We start from the raw sequence: 18,618 nt of genomic DNA, 5'->3' as shown, positions 1-18,618 counted from the left end.
CGCTCCCAAACATTAGGGTATACTACTGGGCCTCGCACCTGTCAGTAAATAACCAATGGCTTCACGCGGTTCAGGCGGACCCGGCCTATCGCATGGATAGGCATCTGCTGGGTGCAGACAATCTTATGGGAATATTGTACAACACCAATCAGCACAAACATCTCATAGGTCCTACAGCACATACAATCAGGATCTAGCATGAAGTCCAGAGGGCTATGGGGTGGGAAGGAGTCATCACGCAGGCGACACCACTCTGGGATACAAACAAACTAGGGAAGCTCAAGAACACGAAGGGTTTCCGACAATGGGACCTGATCGGTATTTCGAGGGTGGGGGACCTGTGGAAAAAGGGGGAGACCGTCACATTCACGCAGCTGCAAGAGAGCTATGGATTGGCTGACACGGAGAGGTTCAGATACTTACAAATAAGGCATGCACTAACAGCACTCATACCACAAGGCACAAAATTGCCGGATTCCTCACCCCTCGAGGACAGGCTCCTTACTGACCATATGACGAAGAAAGCTATATCACTCACATACAAAAAAATCATAAATAACCAACCAGACCCTACACAAACCCTAAAAGCTAGATCGGAGACTGACGTTGGGGAGCTGGATGAGACGGACTGGCAGGAAGCGTTGGCATCCCCCAGAGAAGTGGCGATTTCGGCTCGATTTAAATTGATACAACTGAAGATACTGCACCGCACTTACTACACCAGGACACTACTGCATAAATTGCATAGAGCCGACACGCCGCTTTGCATTAGACAGTGCGGGGAACAGGGCACGTTCTGGCACATAATATGGCAATGTGTCGACATCCAGAACTATTGGAAAGCAATAATGCGCACGGTGGCGCAGGTGACAGGTATAGCACTGGTTCCTGAACCGAGGGGATGCATCTTGAATGTCTGGGAAGCAGCGGACATTACTCAGACGGTACAAACATGGGTAGCACTAGGGATGGCCTTAGCAAAAAGAGATATAGCGCAGCAGTGGGGAGCCAGGCAAGCCCCGACACTCTGAAAATGGTGTAATGGTATGGACGAACTAATGGTAACCGAAAAATCAGTCTACATACACAGAGGCTGCCCCAAAAAATGGAGTAAGATATGGGGGAAGTGGAATCTATATCGGGGTAACATCTGCGATCCTCCGCAGGAAGAATCCCAATCAGACAATTCTGACTAGTAGGGGTGTGTATAACGAGCTCCGAAGTGGGATGTGATGGTGCGGTTAAAGTGACGGGTGCAAACGCAATGAGAAAATTGAACGGGGTCTTTAACGTAAGATACAGTTGTAATCGAGAAAGATGTAATGTACGTTGTGACGAACGCTATGGTATGGCAGTACTGGTTGGAATTCAAAAGGTTAATAAAAAGAGTTTAAAAAAAACAAAAAAAACAATGCATTCAGAACGCGGTGGCTCGCCTTGTTCTGATGCTCTCCAGGAGAGCCTCATTCAAGAATGCCCGATCTGCCCTGCACTGGCTCCCAGTGAGGGATAGAATCCCTTTAAGGCCTTGTGTACCAGTCATCGCATACTGCAGGGAAAGGGACCTAGCTACTTACATAGACTAATGTCACCTTATACTCCCACTAGGGCCCTGCAGTCCCTGGGGATGGGGCAGGTTAAAATCCCAGTAATCAAAAGTGCAAGAATGGGTGGTAGATCATTTCGCTACCTAGCCGCTAAACACTGGAGCACCCTCCCTTATGCTCTCCGGATGGAACCAGCAGAAAACTCCTTCCGGAAAAAACGAAAAACATGGCTCTTCGAGATATAGACTCACCCATGCTTAGTTTTACTGTTACAGAGTGGGCCAAGTACGCTGCAGCGCAGGGACACACTAGTTAGTGTAACCAGGTGCTTTACAAGCTCATTTATTATTATTATGGGTGGGTATAGCCATCCCTATATGATGTTAAACATACCTCCACAGTCCTTCACATTATTTTTGGGGCCGTTTGTTTCCGAAGCATGGTCCAGACCTTCAAGGTATAGACCACTGAGGATAGTGCGGAAAGAGAGCAAGGAAACACTGAAAAAGAGCAGGAATTATTCAAAGTGTACATCAAACAATGAAGGAAACTAAAAGACACTAAAAAACATTGAAGTAGCAGGGTTTTCATTTGTGCTGCGACCATTTAAGTCAGAGAATGTGCGTTTGGGATGTGGGAGTTTTTCTAAGACATTAAAAATTCCCCCTTTAGATTTTGCCCAGTGCCATCCTAAAGTTGGCCAGAACACTTAACACAAAGAAAGCAGCCTTTGCATACCCAAGAACCATGAGTCCTATGGATGTAAGGCTAATCCTAAAGTTGCCCAGAACAATTAACAAAAAGAAAGCCACCTTTGCCTACTCAAAAACCATGAGACCAATGGGTGTAAGGCTTGCAAGGAGTTTCTCCCTAGAACTCTTAAAGTAAGGGAGAAAGAAAGGTGGTTACACTATGCAGGTGTTGCAGTCAAAAACCAAGGAGCTTGGACTGTTGAAAGATGAAGAAAGGTTTGAGGAAGCCATAGTAGCACTGGGGAAGAGGTCCTACATCGAAGAAATTGACATTGGGAAAGAAGAAGTGTCTTGAGTCACAGCGCATACAAAGAAACAATGTCCCACAATGTCTAAGTGCCGTAGTGAGATGGAGCTAAAATTCTTAGATTCCAAGTCTGTGAAAACACTTATGAAACGAAACTGACGGAAGTCAAAGGGAAATCAAAGACCAAAGTACCCAGATGTCGAAACTCAATGAAAACATTGGTGGAAAAACCTTCAAACTTGGACTCTGCTTCAAAAGGATTTGAAGGGGAATGACAGTATAACCCTGCAGAGGAAGACCCCCAACCCCACCCCCTCTCACCACCACCAACGCCCACACATTGCTGAACAAGGTCATAGCAAAGTTGAAAAAAAATGCATCGGCTGCAGGCTGAAATTGTGGTTCTATTACAAAAGAAGAGGTTTAACGATGATCACAATGAGTTTAGGATCCCTGTGAGAACAGAGGACTCTAAAGAAAGAACAGGTAGAATTAGAACCAACAGCACCTCCTGAACCTCAAGGGGAAGAGCAAGAGCGCATCTATAAGATGGAGGCACAATCACCATAATATGCGGGACACATCAGTGACAGCAGAAGAGGGATGGCAGGACCTGGATACAGATCACTAGAAGAAGGCATTGACCCATACCTTTCGAGACCATCACACCCAAATGATCTTGGTTTGCAATGTAGTTATAAAAAGAAAGTTCTAACTCCTTTGGTATGCACATCAGTGAGGGGGAAGAAGATAGAAAACTTGAAGGAACATGTTTTGCCCATCAGAAAAAGAGGGCAAAAGCTGTGATCCAGGAAGGCAAGATGATGTAGACGGGGGATGACATGGTGAACACAGACCTCAAGGACGCCTACTTCCATATCCCGATGAATAGCAGGTACAAGAAATATTTTATGTTTATTGTAAACAATAGAATATTTTCTGGCATTTGCGGCAAGAATTTTAGATTCTGTTAAGGACACGGTGGCAAGGATTATGCTTTCTCTTTCTTTACTACTCCAAAACAGCAGTCCAAAAAAAAAACCAGTAAAATACAACTACATATCCCACTAGGCTTTGAATCATGCCTATTCAACAGCCCACCATTAGTATACAGGCATAACAAACAAAAAAGTGAGCCTCCATCTTGACTGCCTCTTTCTTGGCTTTAACCCCTTCCATGCCCATGACGGAACGGTTCCGTCATGAGCATCGGTTGCGCTGTGCTCATGACGGAACCGTTCCGTCATGGCCCCGCCCGCGCTCGAACCCTTCAGCACCGCGGGGGAATTCCCGCCGCGCTGAAGGGGTTAATAGTAGTCCCATTTATAAGTGAAACCAAAGTCCATAACAGGAACAAACCACCGGACATGGAGCCAATCAATGTAGAGTTACCGAAGTCCAGAAAAACACGGATATCCAAACGGGCTTGCAGCTCCATGGCACTTCGGTATTGTACGTGATCAGAGCCCCAAAGGAACAGCAGCTCAAGGATGTTTCAATCCTGTTTTTGATTGGAGCCGGAGATCGAAAGAAATGAATGAATCCTGATCCATAACCCAGTCACAACCCTGAGTCACAAGGGCGGACAAAGGACAGTAACTGTCATGATGTAAAACATGTATGTTAAATTAGTGAAACAACACAGCTTACCTGTCCCAATGGGGGGGATAATCCTCGCCTCTGTGTCCTTAATGGAATCTAAAATTCTTGTTGCAAATGCTTGACAATTTTCTATTCTGTGGCAGGACCGGAGGCTCTGATTATGCTGGTTTAAAGCTGACAAACCACAACAGAAGAAGCATATACAATAGGTTTGTAACAAAAAACTTTGAGCACAGAATGAGAGGGCCAACCAGCGACCTGTAGAATATCCTCCAACCTGGGTCCCAACGCCACCGCTTTGGAAGCTATGGCTCACTTAGCAGAATGAGCCCCATAAGCAGACACATTGATGCCATCTTCAGCCATGATCCATTGGACCCATTGGGCCAAGGTCGTAGCAGAAACCAGTTTAAATGGTTTTTGACTGCCCAACAACAGATTATCAAGGGGGTCAGCTCTGAGACAAAGTGCGTTCTTAATAAACATTCAAACATCTCACCACACACAATTTGGAAAAGCCGGATAATCAACAGCCCGGGACATAGTCTTCGTCCTTTTAGAGATAAGAAAAGAAACACAATCAGGCGAGAGCAACCTGCCTCCTAAGTCAAGGTCCTTTACATCCGACAACTGCAACACAAATTTAAACATTAAAACATAGTCAATTTTGCAGAAATCTGTTTCAAAGACAACTCAGAGTTATATGGCCAGGAATCAAGAAGTGACAAAACGCTGTTCACATCCTACAATTGTGAGTATCGAGGCTTAAGGAGGGTTTGCCACCCTGATACTTTTTAGCAGTTTACACACCAGAGGGTGCATACCTACTGGGTTGCCATCAATGAGTTCATACCCAGCTGATAAAGCTGACCTGAAATTATTTACTGGACTGTAACATAATCTAGACTCCGCACACTCAGAAAGGAAATTGAGAACATTCTTTAACTGATCCCACGGGATCCACCTCCCGTTGAAGGCACCAACCAACCCATCCCTTCCATGCAGAAGAATATAGTTTGTGGGTGAAGGAGCCAAAGCTTGCTGTATAAACGCGGCAGCTGCTGTTGAAATACCTTCAACCTGGCCATGTCTCCCATTATTTTCCAAGCCATAAATGTCAATTGGCCTTGGAAGAGAAGAGTATGGGGGGAGCCCACTGGGTCTAAGACGATATGGGACTACAAGGTGAAGAATGGGGAGGGCCGCTGACATCTCCAGAAGAGATGGGAACCAAGGTTGCATCTTTCAGATAGGGGAAATCAGTACAAGGGACGCCTACTGGCATCTGGCTTGGGGCCGCAACCCTCGGAATCATGGCAAAGGGCGGGAACGCATAGTACATCAGAAAAGCATCCGTTGCTAGGGCCATTGGATCCAGTCTCCAACTGTAAAAATCCTTCTGTTGAGCTTTCAGACATGATGCTAACAGATCACTTGAAACAAACCCAGGGATATGACTTTCCGGAAAACTCCAGGATGTAGCTTCCAGACGCTGCAGTTCACCAGAAATCTGGAGTTCCAATCCGCTACCAGGTTGTCCTTGCTGGGAAAATATTTCGCCATCATCATAATCTTCTGTGAGAGGCAGAGATGGCAAAAGTCCCTGACGATTTTCACGAGAAGGTGTGACCTGGTACCCCCAATCTGTTGATGTATTGAACCAATGAGACATTGCCCATCTGAAGAAGAATGGAGCAATTGCTCTTCACCGTCGATAGACAGACATGGCACAATCTGAGCCAGGGTTCTCAAAGACACCACTCGGACGGATAGAGTCGACTTCAATTCCCGTTTGATAGATTTCACTTTCGGGGCAGGGAGAAGAAGCTGAGCCCTGACAGTCTACCTGAAACCCAAATAATTCTATCTGCTAAGAGGGAATCCTCATGGATTTCTTGGAGGTGATCACAAACCCTAAATCCTGCAGCATGGACACCGCCAAAGACAGGTGAATCAAGAATTGATCCTTGTCTTGTGCCAGGAGAATTATGTTGTCTAAATAGACAATCATGCGAATACTCCTCTCTCTCAGACTTTCCACCACAGGTTTTACAAACTTCGTGAATGCCCATGGGGCCGATGAGAGTCCAAATGGAAGGGTCAGGTACTCGTACCAGTGATCGTGCCACTGGAATTCCAGATAACGTTGGTGTGGGGCAAAAATCAGAACTGAGAGGTAGGCATCTTTGAGATGCACCATCCAATTCTTCCCTTGGAGGAGATCTCTCATGAGGTGAATACCCTCCATCTTGAAATGGAGGTACATTACCCAAGGGTTTAATTCTCTGAGGTTGAGGACCAGTATTTGACCACCATCTTTTTTCTGAACCAGAAACACATTGCTACAGACACATACGGGATGTGGGCAGGTGGAAGCAATGGCTTGCTTTGACCAATGTTCCAGAATTTCAGAATCTATGAAAGACATGGCCCGTTGGGAAAAATGAAGAAGAGGAGCGAGGGAATTCTGAACAGGTCTATGAGCAAGTTCTATATGGTACCCCTGAACCATGTCCAACACCCAATAGTCTGTTGAAAGCAGGGTCTAGTTGTGAACGAAATTGCACAATCTGCCCCCCCAGTGGAAGATTTGAAAGAAAAGAAGGTTTTGTTACCTGAGGATACACTATTGGAGGTGTGAGTACACCTGTTGATACCTCTTTTGCCCGTAGCTTCAGCCTCGTTGAACAAACTCTCTTTGAGGACCGTGCTGGTGAAAGCGGCTGGCCAAACGTCCTGTTCCTCAGCCGGCCAATCCAAAAAGGGGATTGCATACCTTTTTAAAGGAGGATTGGGCCTTGTCAAGGGAAGCAAAAGTATTCACAAACTTCCCAGTGTCTTTCTCGATGCGGTCCCCAAACAAGTACACCATCAGAAATAGGCAAAAAACACAGTGCTGAGACATATGTATGCTGAAGTAACGACAGAGGCACTTATCTTGACTGTGGAGCAGTAAAGAAAGGCAGTCAAGATGGTGCCTCACTGTTTTGTAGGTTATGCCTGTATACTATTGGTGGGCTGCTGAGGAGGAGGCGTGGTTCAAAGCCGCGTGGGATATGTAGTTGTGTTTTACAGTTTTTTTTCTTTATTTATTGTTTACTGTTTTGGAGTAGTAAAGATAGAGAAAGCATAATCGAAGCCTCCGGTCCTGCCATAGAATTCCATAGAATAAAATAGTGTTCTATTTGGAATAAAATCACTGTCAGTGTTTACAGGATTTCTTGCAGTTATTGCAGCTCACTTGAAATGCTAGGGGTATATGTGACCAAACTGAACATCAGGGGGTCAATGGAACTCTCAAGAAGCAGTCCAGCGCATAAATGTGCTAGAACTCAAGGCACTCGTGCTGGAAGACTTTCATAGACACATCAAGGGGAGAGTGGAGCAGATCCAAACGGTCAAGACAACTACAGGTGTTCTGCCCAAATAAACAAGGGGGAACCACATCATATGTCCTCTCCAAACTAGCAGAGGAATTATGTAATTGGGCAATACAGAGAAGCATATCACAGGTATTTGCCATGCATACAAAACCATAGACACAGACAAATAAAGCAGTCAAGCAGACATTTCGCGTGTTTGGAAACTAGACCAAGAGGTAGTACTAACATATTCGAATGGTGGGGAGCGCCAGAGATAGCCCTGTTTGCAACCCATGCAAATGAAAAATGCCAAGACTTTGCTTTGAGATACCTACCCCACCTGTCTTGAAGGAATGCCCTGTCTTTAGACTGGTCAGGGACCGTTGCATATGCATTTCCCCGATTCCACTGATACCTCTAATGATAAGCAAATGCAGACAGACAACCAGTATGAAGATTTTCACAGTGGGCCAGACAAACATGGTTTTCAGATCTTGTGGAGGTGGTACACGTGTGAGTAATAAAGTTATCAGTCACTAAGAGCCTGTTGATAATACAATAGGAATAGGTATGCCACCCAGAACCAGCGAGCTTCAGCCTAGCAGCATGCCTCCTGAGGAATTTGATTTTGGTCACCAAGGCCTACTATACCATTGAAGTATTAAGGCAGAGTAGGAGCCCAACAACATGCAATTGTTATGCAGCCAAATGGAGCAGAGCCATCCACTGGTGCAGGAAAGAGAAATTAACCCACAGTCTGACAGAGGAAGCACAGTCTGAGAAGGGGCACCCCCATAATAGGTACATAACTCACTTGCTAGACATAAATCTGTCATACATATCCAACAAGGTACATCTGTCAGCGAAATTTGCATATAGCTGAGGAATTACTAGAAGAAGCCTCTTAACTATGAGCCATCAAAATATTCTTCAAGGGGTTAATAAGGATTGCCAGGCCTAGGTCAGCACACACATTCATGTGGAACCATCGCCTAGTGCTAACACAGGTAATGAAGGTGCCATTCGAGGTTCTGCACAAAGCAGGACAATAAAGACTAGATTCATGATTGCCATCGCTTCACTATGCAGAGTTAATAAAATGCAAGCACTCATAGCACAGTATCCCTACCCACAAATACAAAAGGATATAGGTTGGTCATGAGGAAGAACTCACAGTTCTCTCCTAAGTGGTATTTCACTTCCACTTATCAATTAATACATTTACCAGCTCTTTTCCAGCAGCCAAAGTCGCAGGCAGAGAAATCACTGTACGCACTAGATGACAGGAGAGAGGTAACTCTGCAAAACAAAACTGTGTAAGAAAGGGAATCAATTCTTCATTTCATTTTTCACCATCAAACAGATGACATAATGGATAGTGCAGACCATACGAACATGCTATGGACTAGCGAGGAAAAGGTTGGATAGCAAACCAAAAGCACACTCGATTAGAAAGAACAAAGCTACACTAGAAAAGATTCAAGCTGCAGAAGAGAAAAGATACCTATTTGAATTCCCATGCAATCCTTCTGTCTCCCCAAAGAAGATAAGTGAGTTTAGGCAAAATGTAAGAGGATAATACATCAAAGTAGAGAATACGCCTGAAGACAGTACAGGTTACCAAGAAGTGGAAAAACAAAACCTGAAGATGGCAAACATGCACTGGGGCATTGTGGGTGTATGTCTGATGTCATAGGGGAATGGCTATACCCAACTAAAAGTTAACCACCTAAAGAAAATAGGTGGGAAAAATAGAACATTTACAGACCCAACCACTAGATGACAAAATGATGCATAGCAGTTGAATCCAGAAAAGACTTCAAGCTGCAAAACTATTGTTACTGCTAAATAAACTTTTCTTTTTACATCACACATATTTATACTTCAAACTGTTACATATATTGCTGCTACAAATATTTTAAAATAAAGGCACAAGGTAATTTGCCCAGAATATTATGATTTCTCTCAAAAACTGCTGAAGCAAAGCATTGTAGTGCCAAGGTCTCTAGGAAGGAAGGAAGAGAACTGACTCACACAATATTCCTGCAATCCTTCTTTGTAGCAAATGTATCTGAAAGAAACACGTAGTGATAGATTCCTTACCTTAGAATTACCCCCGAGGCGTCAGACTGGATCCGGAAAGTTTTCGTCTGCAGTGCCCCTGTGCGTCGGAAGGTGGCGTTGTGCGTCTCCGCGTCCGTCGTTGCCGTTGTGGTTGGCGAGATGACGTCACGGCAGCTACTTAGCCGCCGCCCTCGCACGCTGATGCCAGCTCTTTCTTTTTCCACGCCAGCAAGCGCAGATCCGGAGAGAGCGGTACCCCCAGTCACTTTTTGACTGAGTTTTTTTTAGGCCTTTTGTCTCTTCTTTTTCGAGTTGATCGTCTCCTGGTGCCGTAGGCATGCCCTGTTTCCAGTCCTGGGCGGACTGTCATCGAATGATGTCGGTGACGGACCCGCACATTGTGTGTCTCTGCTGCGTGACTACAACCCCAAGTCGTGCCCCGACTGCTGGGCCAAGGCGCCGAAGACTTTGCGGGAGTGGTCCCAGTGGTTGCTTGAAGTCCGGCAGTCGGCTCCACGCCACTTAAGGTCCCGGTCCTGTGGGAGGTCGAGGGACCTGTCGCGGAGCCATCACCATTGTTCTTCAGGTTCAAAGTCTTCACACTCTGGGTCAGGTAAGACGAAGCATAACAAGAAGTCGAAGAAGCGCCATCGCTCACCGACTTCCCCTCGCGCAACGCGTCTGAGGGTGCGGGTGGTGCCTCCCCCGCGGCTCCGGTGGAGCCTCCGGTGTCACCGTCGGCCTACCCGCCTTTCCCGGTGACTCCGGCCCAGCTACAGGAATTTCTGTCAGCCATGGCCCACCTCAATGAGCCGTCTGGCCCCGCCGGCGCGTCATCGGGCCCCGCGGACCCGACTGGTGGTCCTCGCCCTTCACTGTCGGCGGTTCTGGGTCTGACGTCGCTGTCAGCTCTGGCCCCGGCGCCGCAGGACCCCCAAGGATCCAGGCCTGTTGACCTCGTAACACCTCCACCAAGTCGACCCCACCGGCACCACTCCCGACGTCGCCCGTGCCCCCAGACGACGTCGTCCCCGGTTTCAGCCCTGACGTGGACAAGGCACCGGAATTGCGTCGCTCCATGCCAATTCCGACGCCGATGTAGCCTTTCTACCCCTATGTCCAGCCTCTGTATTTTTGGCCTGTTCCACAGCCTTCGGAGGAAGGGGAGGACTGGAAGGGGTCTGAGAACCCTCTCACAGCACAGTGTGAGTTTAACCTGGACTGGGTTGAGGATTTGGGGGATGCCAGCGGTCTTGACACCTCTCCTGACCTTGGCATGCTAACTCCTTCTACTGTGGCTACGGAGGAGGGTGCGAGTTACGCAGTGGTGTTGCGTAGGGCGGCCGAGGCTCTCCACCTCGTACTCCCTACAGTGGCCGTCAGGACTAACCTCCTGACAGAAGTGCTTCAGCCGGTGGCTACCTCTGTGGAGCCACTGCTGCCCTTTAATGATGCACTTTCGGACGTTCTTATGGGCACCTGGTCCAGGCCCAACACAGGGGTTTCTGTGGAGAGGAACGTGGCCCGACGCCATCACCCAGCCCCGGGCGACCCCCTCTTTCTCTCCCAACACTCCACTCCTGTGAGCTTGGTTGTTCAAGCCTCAACGTCCCAAAGCACCTTCCCTACCACACCTTCGGATAGGGAATCCAAGAGACTGGAACAGTTTGGGAAGAAGATTTTTTCTTCCCCCAGTTCAGGGCTGCTGTCTGTGAACACCGCTTGCCTCTTGGGCCGTTATTCCCACTCTGTGTGGGATACGGTGGCGCAGGTGCTGCCTCAGTGTCCGGAGGAGGCCCGGACAGTGCTCTCCAAAGCTATTGCTGAAGGGAAAGATGCAGCAAAGTTCACAATACGATGTGGCCTTGCCACCGCCAACTCACCGGGCAGGGCGATTTCCACGATGGCGCTCCGCCGCCATACCTGGCTGAGGACTACTGGCTTCTTGGGGGATGTCCAGAACACTCTAATGGACATGCCCTTTGATGGCATTCGCCTTTTTGGCAACAAGGCAGATAGTGCGTTGGAACGTTTTAAGGACTCGCGGGAGATTGAGCGACGGCAGTTGATTCTTTGACTTGCCTCCTGAAGTTTGTAATGTCATTCTGGCAGCCAGGCGTCCCTCCACTAAGTTGGTATACGCCTGCAGGTGGAATACATTTGTTGCATGGTGCACAACAAAGGCTATGGATCCCCTTTCTGCCCCTCTTTCAGCCCTCTCTTTTCAAGTCCCCTTTTGTAAATAGATTCCTCAAAGGCATTACTGACCTTTTCCCTCCTATTCCTTTTGTGATGCCGCAGTGGGACTTGAACCTGGTTCTCACATATTTGATGTGCGCTCCCTTTGAGCCTCTTCACAACTGTCCTCTACGTCTCTTAACTTTGAAGACTGCTTTCCTGGTTGCCATCACCTCCGCTAGGCGAGTGAGTGAGCTCCAGGCTCTTTCTTGTAAACCTCCCTTTCTGTCTGTCCATCCGGACAAAGTTGTGCTCAGAACCCATCCATCCTTTCTGCCAAAAGTTGTCACGGCTTTTCACATCGGGCAAACCATTCCTTTGCCCACCTTCTTTCCGCCTCCGCATCCTTCTAGAGAGGAAGAGCGGCTCCACCGTCTGGACCCAAAACATGCGCTCTCATTTTACCTGAACCGCACACAACAGTTCCGGGTGGATGACCAGCTCTTTGTTGGCTACGTTGGCGCCAAGAAAGGTCGGGCCGTACACAAGCGGACTATCTCCCGATGGGTCAACTTGTGTATTAAAGCCTGTTATTCTCTGGCAAAGAAGGAGCCTCCGTTGCGCGCCCATTCCACCATTGCGATGGCTGCCACTACGGCGTTGAGACGTGGTGTCCCCTTACAAGACATCTGTCCGGCAGCTACGTGGGCATCGCCGCACATTTTTACTAAACATTATTGCTTGGACAGCCAAGTCCGAAGAGACAGCTTCTTTGGCCGTTCAGTTCTCCGGGTCTTCCTGGTGTGATCTTGGTTCGCAGACCCTCCACCGGGGTTGGTATTGCTGGGGTATCTATTCTTAGGGAAGGAGTCTACCACTACGTGTTTCTTTCAGATGAACAAGTTACTTACCTTCGGTAACGATATATCTGTAAGAAACATTAGTAGTGATAGATCCTTTACCGCCCCACCCATCCTCCCCGTTCTGCGAACTGATTTCTAGGGTTAAGGTCATCCCTTTCAGGGCCCTAGTTTGAAGGCACCAACCAGTGGTCAGTATCTATCATGGCTCTGCGTTCCTGGCGCGGAAAGTCGTGTACAGAACTGACATCGGCGCGCGAGGGCGGCGTCTAAGTAGCTGCTGCGATGTCATCTCGGCGACCTTGACACCAATGACGGACGCGGAGCCGCACGACGCCACCTTCCGATGCGCAGGTATACTGCTGACGAAAACATTCCGGATCCAGTTTGACGCCTGGGGGTAATTCTAAGGTAAGGAATCTATCACTACTACTGTTTCTTACAGAGATATCGTTATCGAAGGTAAGTAACTTTATTACAAAAGCTTTGGTGAGAGGAACCCTAGTTTCAGGCCTGGACTGGGAACCCAAAGCAGGCCTGGCAAATGTTGTCAGGCCAGCCCATGTACAATGCATAGCGAGTGCAGTGGTGAGCCTGACCACTACAATTCCGGTTTGGGGGGGTTGGTTCTCCCACCAAGAAGATTTGGGAAAAAAATGTGCATTCTACAACACATTTGTCATTATATATTCTATTGTATTAGCTTAAAAAGCATAGTAAATGATTACCTTACAGTGCACCAGGATACAACAATCTATTTTTGGGGCTCTTTAATGATTCCCTCACTGTCACCCTCCAACAGTGCCTCTCATCTCTCCATAGCCCCTATTGAACATGTATTTTTTTTTATAGCACCTCTCATACCAGTGAAGGGTGTCTGAGCACTTTATATCACACACATACAGAGACAATGAATCATACATGTGTAAATCACTTATAGTAAATGTTACAAAAGGCAAAGGGGGCTAAAAGGTGTAGGATTCACATGCCATCCATACTGCTAGGCACTAATGATAAGAACAAACCTTTTCTTTTAGCAGCTTCAGGACAATGAAAGAATAGAAAAAACATATCTTTCTAACCTGTCCCGTACAGCTTGCATGCAGCGCTTTGATGGCAGATCACAGCTCACTGTGCTAGATTACAATTGTAACTTATGAACTGCACAGTACCAAAAGAATTTCTGAGACAAAAGCAGTATCCGAATATGCGCATAAACTATTGTTGTTTGATGTGCATGTTACACGTTCTTTGTAGCAGGCATATTAACCCTCTGTGCTACCTTAGATGAGTCTAAATTGCCACTTGACAAAACTCCCATCTCTCTCCAGCAGTTAAATTAATCGTCAGAGTTAACTTGACCCTTTTATTGTTTCCTGAAAACTGCTGAATTTACAAGGAACGTTGCAGTGCTTTTAAAACTGCTGCACTTCTACAAAACTGGCCTCCACTAACAAAAACGGACCCCGACCCTTCCAGCCTCCCGGCGAAATAGCCGATTCCCGGTACGGCCAATCCGGCCTTACTGGTGTTAGTGGAGCCTTCAGTGCAGGCCAACACACTGATGATGAGTGGGACACTGATTTTATCACGGTATGTCAGTGCAGTCTCATGTCAGTCGGGGCTCTTTTCTAGGAGGGTGTTTAAAGCTGTCTAACGCATTATTGGAATTCAGATCACTGTTCTAATGTGGCGTTTGATGTAGCCACACATTCCTTATTGTTGGTTTGTCTTTGTTCATTTGTGCTGTATGTTAAGTGGTTGGTGATCACCAGAATATTTGTGTCTGTCCTGCAGAACCACGTTCCTAAAGAAGAGGCCCGTGATGAAAAGTCTGGGATGCAGAGTGACACTACGCCACCCCTCACACCCCGTGCTGTGCGTCTAGAGAGAATGACACAGGCGCTGGCACTACAGGCCAGTGTACTGGAAGATGGGCGGGAGTCTCGAGGCAGGTGCGTTCCGGGATCTTACATGGATGTTTCTAGCCTTTAAATCCGTCGCCAGTGGCCATGTTATGGGTTACTCCTTCTGGGAAATGATGGCAAATAACATTATTCCAGAGCAGCATAACCTTTAGGTTAGGCCCTTGGATATTGTTCTTAGTTGCTGCTCTCTGTGCAATATTTACACTTAGAGGACGTAGGGGAGATTTTCCACAATAAATGACATCCAAGAGCACAAAACGTTTACATTAGAGAGGGGAGTCGAGATGGCAATATAATGATCAAATAAGAGCAACAATAATAGTACATAGCTCAATAGAAAATCACAGTACAAAGCAGTATGGTCCCTTGGCTGCAAAGTAAATTAAGATGACACGGGGATTTGTCAATCTGTCATCTCTAGCAGAATAATTGAATCAAAGGAAGGTATAGTTCTTCATGTCGCCTCTGCAGCTTGGTAAGTAAAAAGGAACATGGGATAGCCGCTGAATGGTTCACGCAGCTTGGGAAATATAGCAGAAGAGATCACAGCAGTGTGTCCCAAACAGGGGGTCGTGAAATTCAGCGCAACAAATAAAGACTGGCAAATGTGACAAGTTAAACCCAGAATTTGAAGACAGAGGTCAAATGTCAGGCTGGTTTATTCTTTTAACATGTGAATTGGTGTTTGCTTTTCTTTCTCTGACTCCAAAGTGAGAGGAGTTTTTAAAATGAATTGTGGGTTATTGTAGATGATTTTTTTTTTTTTTTTGCAATACACAACAAAATGTAAATACCTTTTAAATGAACTGTATACATCCCACAGCTAGGAAAGCAAAAAACATAAGCACGTTTTTGGGAATTCTGACGTGTGCTAGAAATAAATATTTTAATAGGATCATAACAAATCGGGACAATTTGTGATGCTCAACTGATTAAGTTTTCACAGAAACCTGATTTCCACACATTATCATTTGTGTGATGTATAGTTTTATCAGTAAAACTGTATGCCTGTGTAAATTTATTGCCCATTTTAGTGGAAAATGTGCTGTCTGTAAGTGACAGTGTGCTACCATACGATGCTTGAGTTACATTCAAAAATGTCCCTGCATCATCTCAATTACAGGTTGGCGGGTAGCGAACGTTTGTTGTTCTAAAGTGTGCGTTGTGGTTCTGAAAAGTTTGGGAACCACTGGATTAGATGATGATGTGTGACCCTATTCAGATAAGTGTCGCAAGGCGGAAAGGAGCCTCTGCATGTCAATCCTCTACATTAGACCTGTTGATGGTCTTTGCAATGTAGATAGTTAAGCAGAATAGGAGGGAGATACCATGTGGCCTCAGATAGGTAAAGTAGCTAGGTACTGGGCGCATTATATTTGACTCAGTTTAGGAGTTGAGCAACTGGAGGGCTCTGATTAATGTATGCCCTCTACATCTTAGCAGTGGAATTATGGAACAGCACTTGATTGGCATCTACACCATAGTAAATGCAAAAGACGATAGTAGCCACTGTATGCTGTTTCATAGGTTTCTACGTAAAGCAAGGGTTGTAGATTTGACCATCTATGGCCTTTGCAGACTTTGAAAAGATTAGCGAAACTGTATTGTATGTGCAGCCAAGTAATCAACACAGGGGAGAACAGCCCATACACGTTTTTTTGCAGAGTTGTAAGTGAAGCGGAGGTGGGCAATATCCGCTGTATACCCTGTGCAGCATGTTAATTGAGATAGAGAAGATACAATGTATAAAGGAGGAATGCTGTAACACTTTGAGGAAATAAAGGTGAGAAGATGCTGATGAAGGGCCTTTCACTGGTGCCATAATAAGTGATGAATGCAGCCACTACACAACCTCTACAGTTGTGGTATCTGACCTATTTTTCTCCTCTTCGATATACTAAACAAAAGATTGCCGTAGAAGGCTGGATCTAATTTGCCGGATAGAGTGCAGGATTCTACACCGAAGCCTTTTATAAATCTGCCATCCTTAATAAGTACCAAAAGCCCAAACATTTAAATCGTCCTTTGGACTGCATTAACATTCTGAAAAAGACCTCTTTCCACATGGCCTATCGATTTAAATGGAAATGAATCTGCATAGTCTGTGTAGACAAAAAAATATTAACCTTCTGATTAGCTTTATAGGAGGACTACCTCTTTATTTTCGTTACCTGAGGCTGGTTTGCTATTTTCTGTCATTGTGGTTCATCTGACTAATGGTTTAGAACACAATATATGTCCTTCTTCCCCATCTTATTTTCAGTTTTTTATATTTTATTGGAAAAATCAAATTTACATCAGTTTATGAAATTCATCATAATTGTCTTCCTAAAACACATAAAACTTTTTTTATCAAATTAAACAAATCTATTAAAAAATTGTATTCAGTCACCGGATGATCATGCCATGTACTCAAATTAATTGTACACTCTAAACTAATTTTTAATATATGCAAATACATTTCAAGGGGATCACCTTTTTGTAAATTGTCTTACAATACCCATAAGCAGAGTATACTAACGTATCTCTTATAAAAATCAAGAATATCCTCTTGCAACTTAGAACAATTGCATTTTTCCAGGTCCTGGTACTGTAAGATGCAACAGGAGTAACAACATACAGACATTCATATCTTTTGTGAGTGGATTTAGTTGCCAAAAAGAAACCCATCAACTCTGATGCCCTGTGTATTCCCTTTTATTTTGTGATATCTGTTGAAAAATATATTTTTTAAATTCTACCACACAGGTGACAGAGTGCTAAATATTAAGCAATACACCAACCTGATTATATCTAAAACTACTCCATATCCCCTTTCCTAAAGTTTAACTGTTGTGCTGCCTGCAGACGTAGCCAACTCAACTACTGTCTGTAAAGCATTTGTAGTTCTTCTTTGCATCTGGAATACAGATTTTGTTGGATCATCCATGCATGTCCTCTAATTTACAATGCATTAAATTTAAAATAATAATTCAGTTGGACTTTTATTTGGATATCATTTTGCTTACTCTTCTATATGCGCATTCAATCCATTCGCTAATTTAGATATAGTTTACAAAGCTCCTTACATCCCCAAATAGTGGAGAACCATAACTTCCTTTGTTAACTTAACACAGCTTCTCCAGCAATTATCTATTAAATCGAACTTTTATCTTGTGCTTCATCCCCTGAAATATTTGAAGTGCATGCATATTTTCTCACAGGGAGGTATATGTTCCAGTACCACACACTTTGTCTTATGCCTACAAACCAATGGAAAAAGTCCATACCTTACATTTTATTTTCAATTTAAACAGGGAGAATTTAAATAAAATATTTTAGCTTGAGAGACCTGCCACACATTATTTTAGCAGCAATTTGCACACCTAGGTCTATCTTAGATAAATACATTTGTGAAGGCACAGATTTAGAAAGTATAACATTTAGTCACAGCCACATTCTGGCACTCTGGTGGAATTTCCTTGTGAGTGTATCTAGATCCAGTGATGGTTTTGTGAATGTTTTTGGCTGGTCCATCAACATGAATTGATGCACACCCTTAAGCTTGAAAGCTGGTGGCCACAATCACTTTTATGTAGTTTCCCATGTTGAATATGTTGACAAATGCACTTCTGTCAAGAGCAAGAATAAATGCATTGTCAGGATGGGAATGTGAAGGGAACATCCCCTAAAATTGATTAGTGTTATGGAATTTAAAACAAAATAATGTAAACGTACAGATTCACTTTAGGGCCACATTTCTTTATGTAGAAACATACACACTTTATACGTTTGAATATTTCTTTGAATCTCTAGTGCTGCAGTAGTTCTTTGGAGCATCTTTGAGAAATGACAGATTTGCTTCAAACATAGGAATATACTTTAAAGTAGCAAATGTGTGACTTTCTCCATGGAAATTTGTGAATCAGTCCCTTAGTTTCAGTAAATCGAAATCCTATTCAGCAGTTCTTCAAAGTAAGGAAATGAATTATACTACCTAATTATTGAAGGGGTGAAGTAATAGGAATGCTGTAGCATTCCAGCATTGGATCTTCCATATATTCACATGCTTTAATCAATCCCTGTTGTTGATCTTGAA

General features: G+C 45.0%; 1 protein-coding gene across 9 annotated transcripts in view; it reads left to right on the top strand.

The window, feature by feature from the left end:
* The window catches only part of PPFIA3 (PPFI scaffold protein A3), a 966,668-nt gene that overhangs the window by 512,001 nt on the left and 436,049 nt on the right, over nucleotides 1–18,618 (top strand). For all 9 annotated transcript variants that reach the window (XM_085616258.1, XM_085616264.1, XM_085616259.1 and 6 more), the window contains one exon: nucleotides 14,410–14,567. In XM_085616258.1, coding sequence (XP_085472384.1) covers nucleotides 14,410–14,567 — 158 coding nt within the window. The remainder of the gene's footprint in view (nucleotides 1–14,409; nucleotides 14,568–18,618) is intronic.

This window comes from Triturus cristatus, chromosome 7 (genome assembly GCF_964204655.1).
Source record: "Triturus cristatus chromosome 7, aTriCri1.1, whole genome shotgun sequence".
Taxonomy (NCBI): Eukaryota; Metazoa; Chordata; class Amphibia; order Caudata; family Salamandridae; genus Triturus; species Triturus cristatus.
Note: the sequence above shows the minus strand (reverse complement) of the source record. Positions and strands in the feature narration are given on the sequence as shown.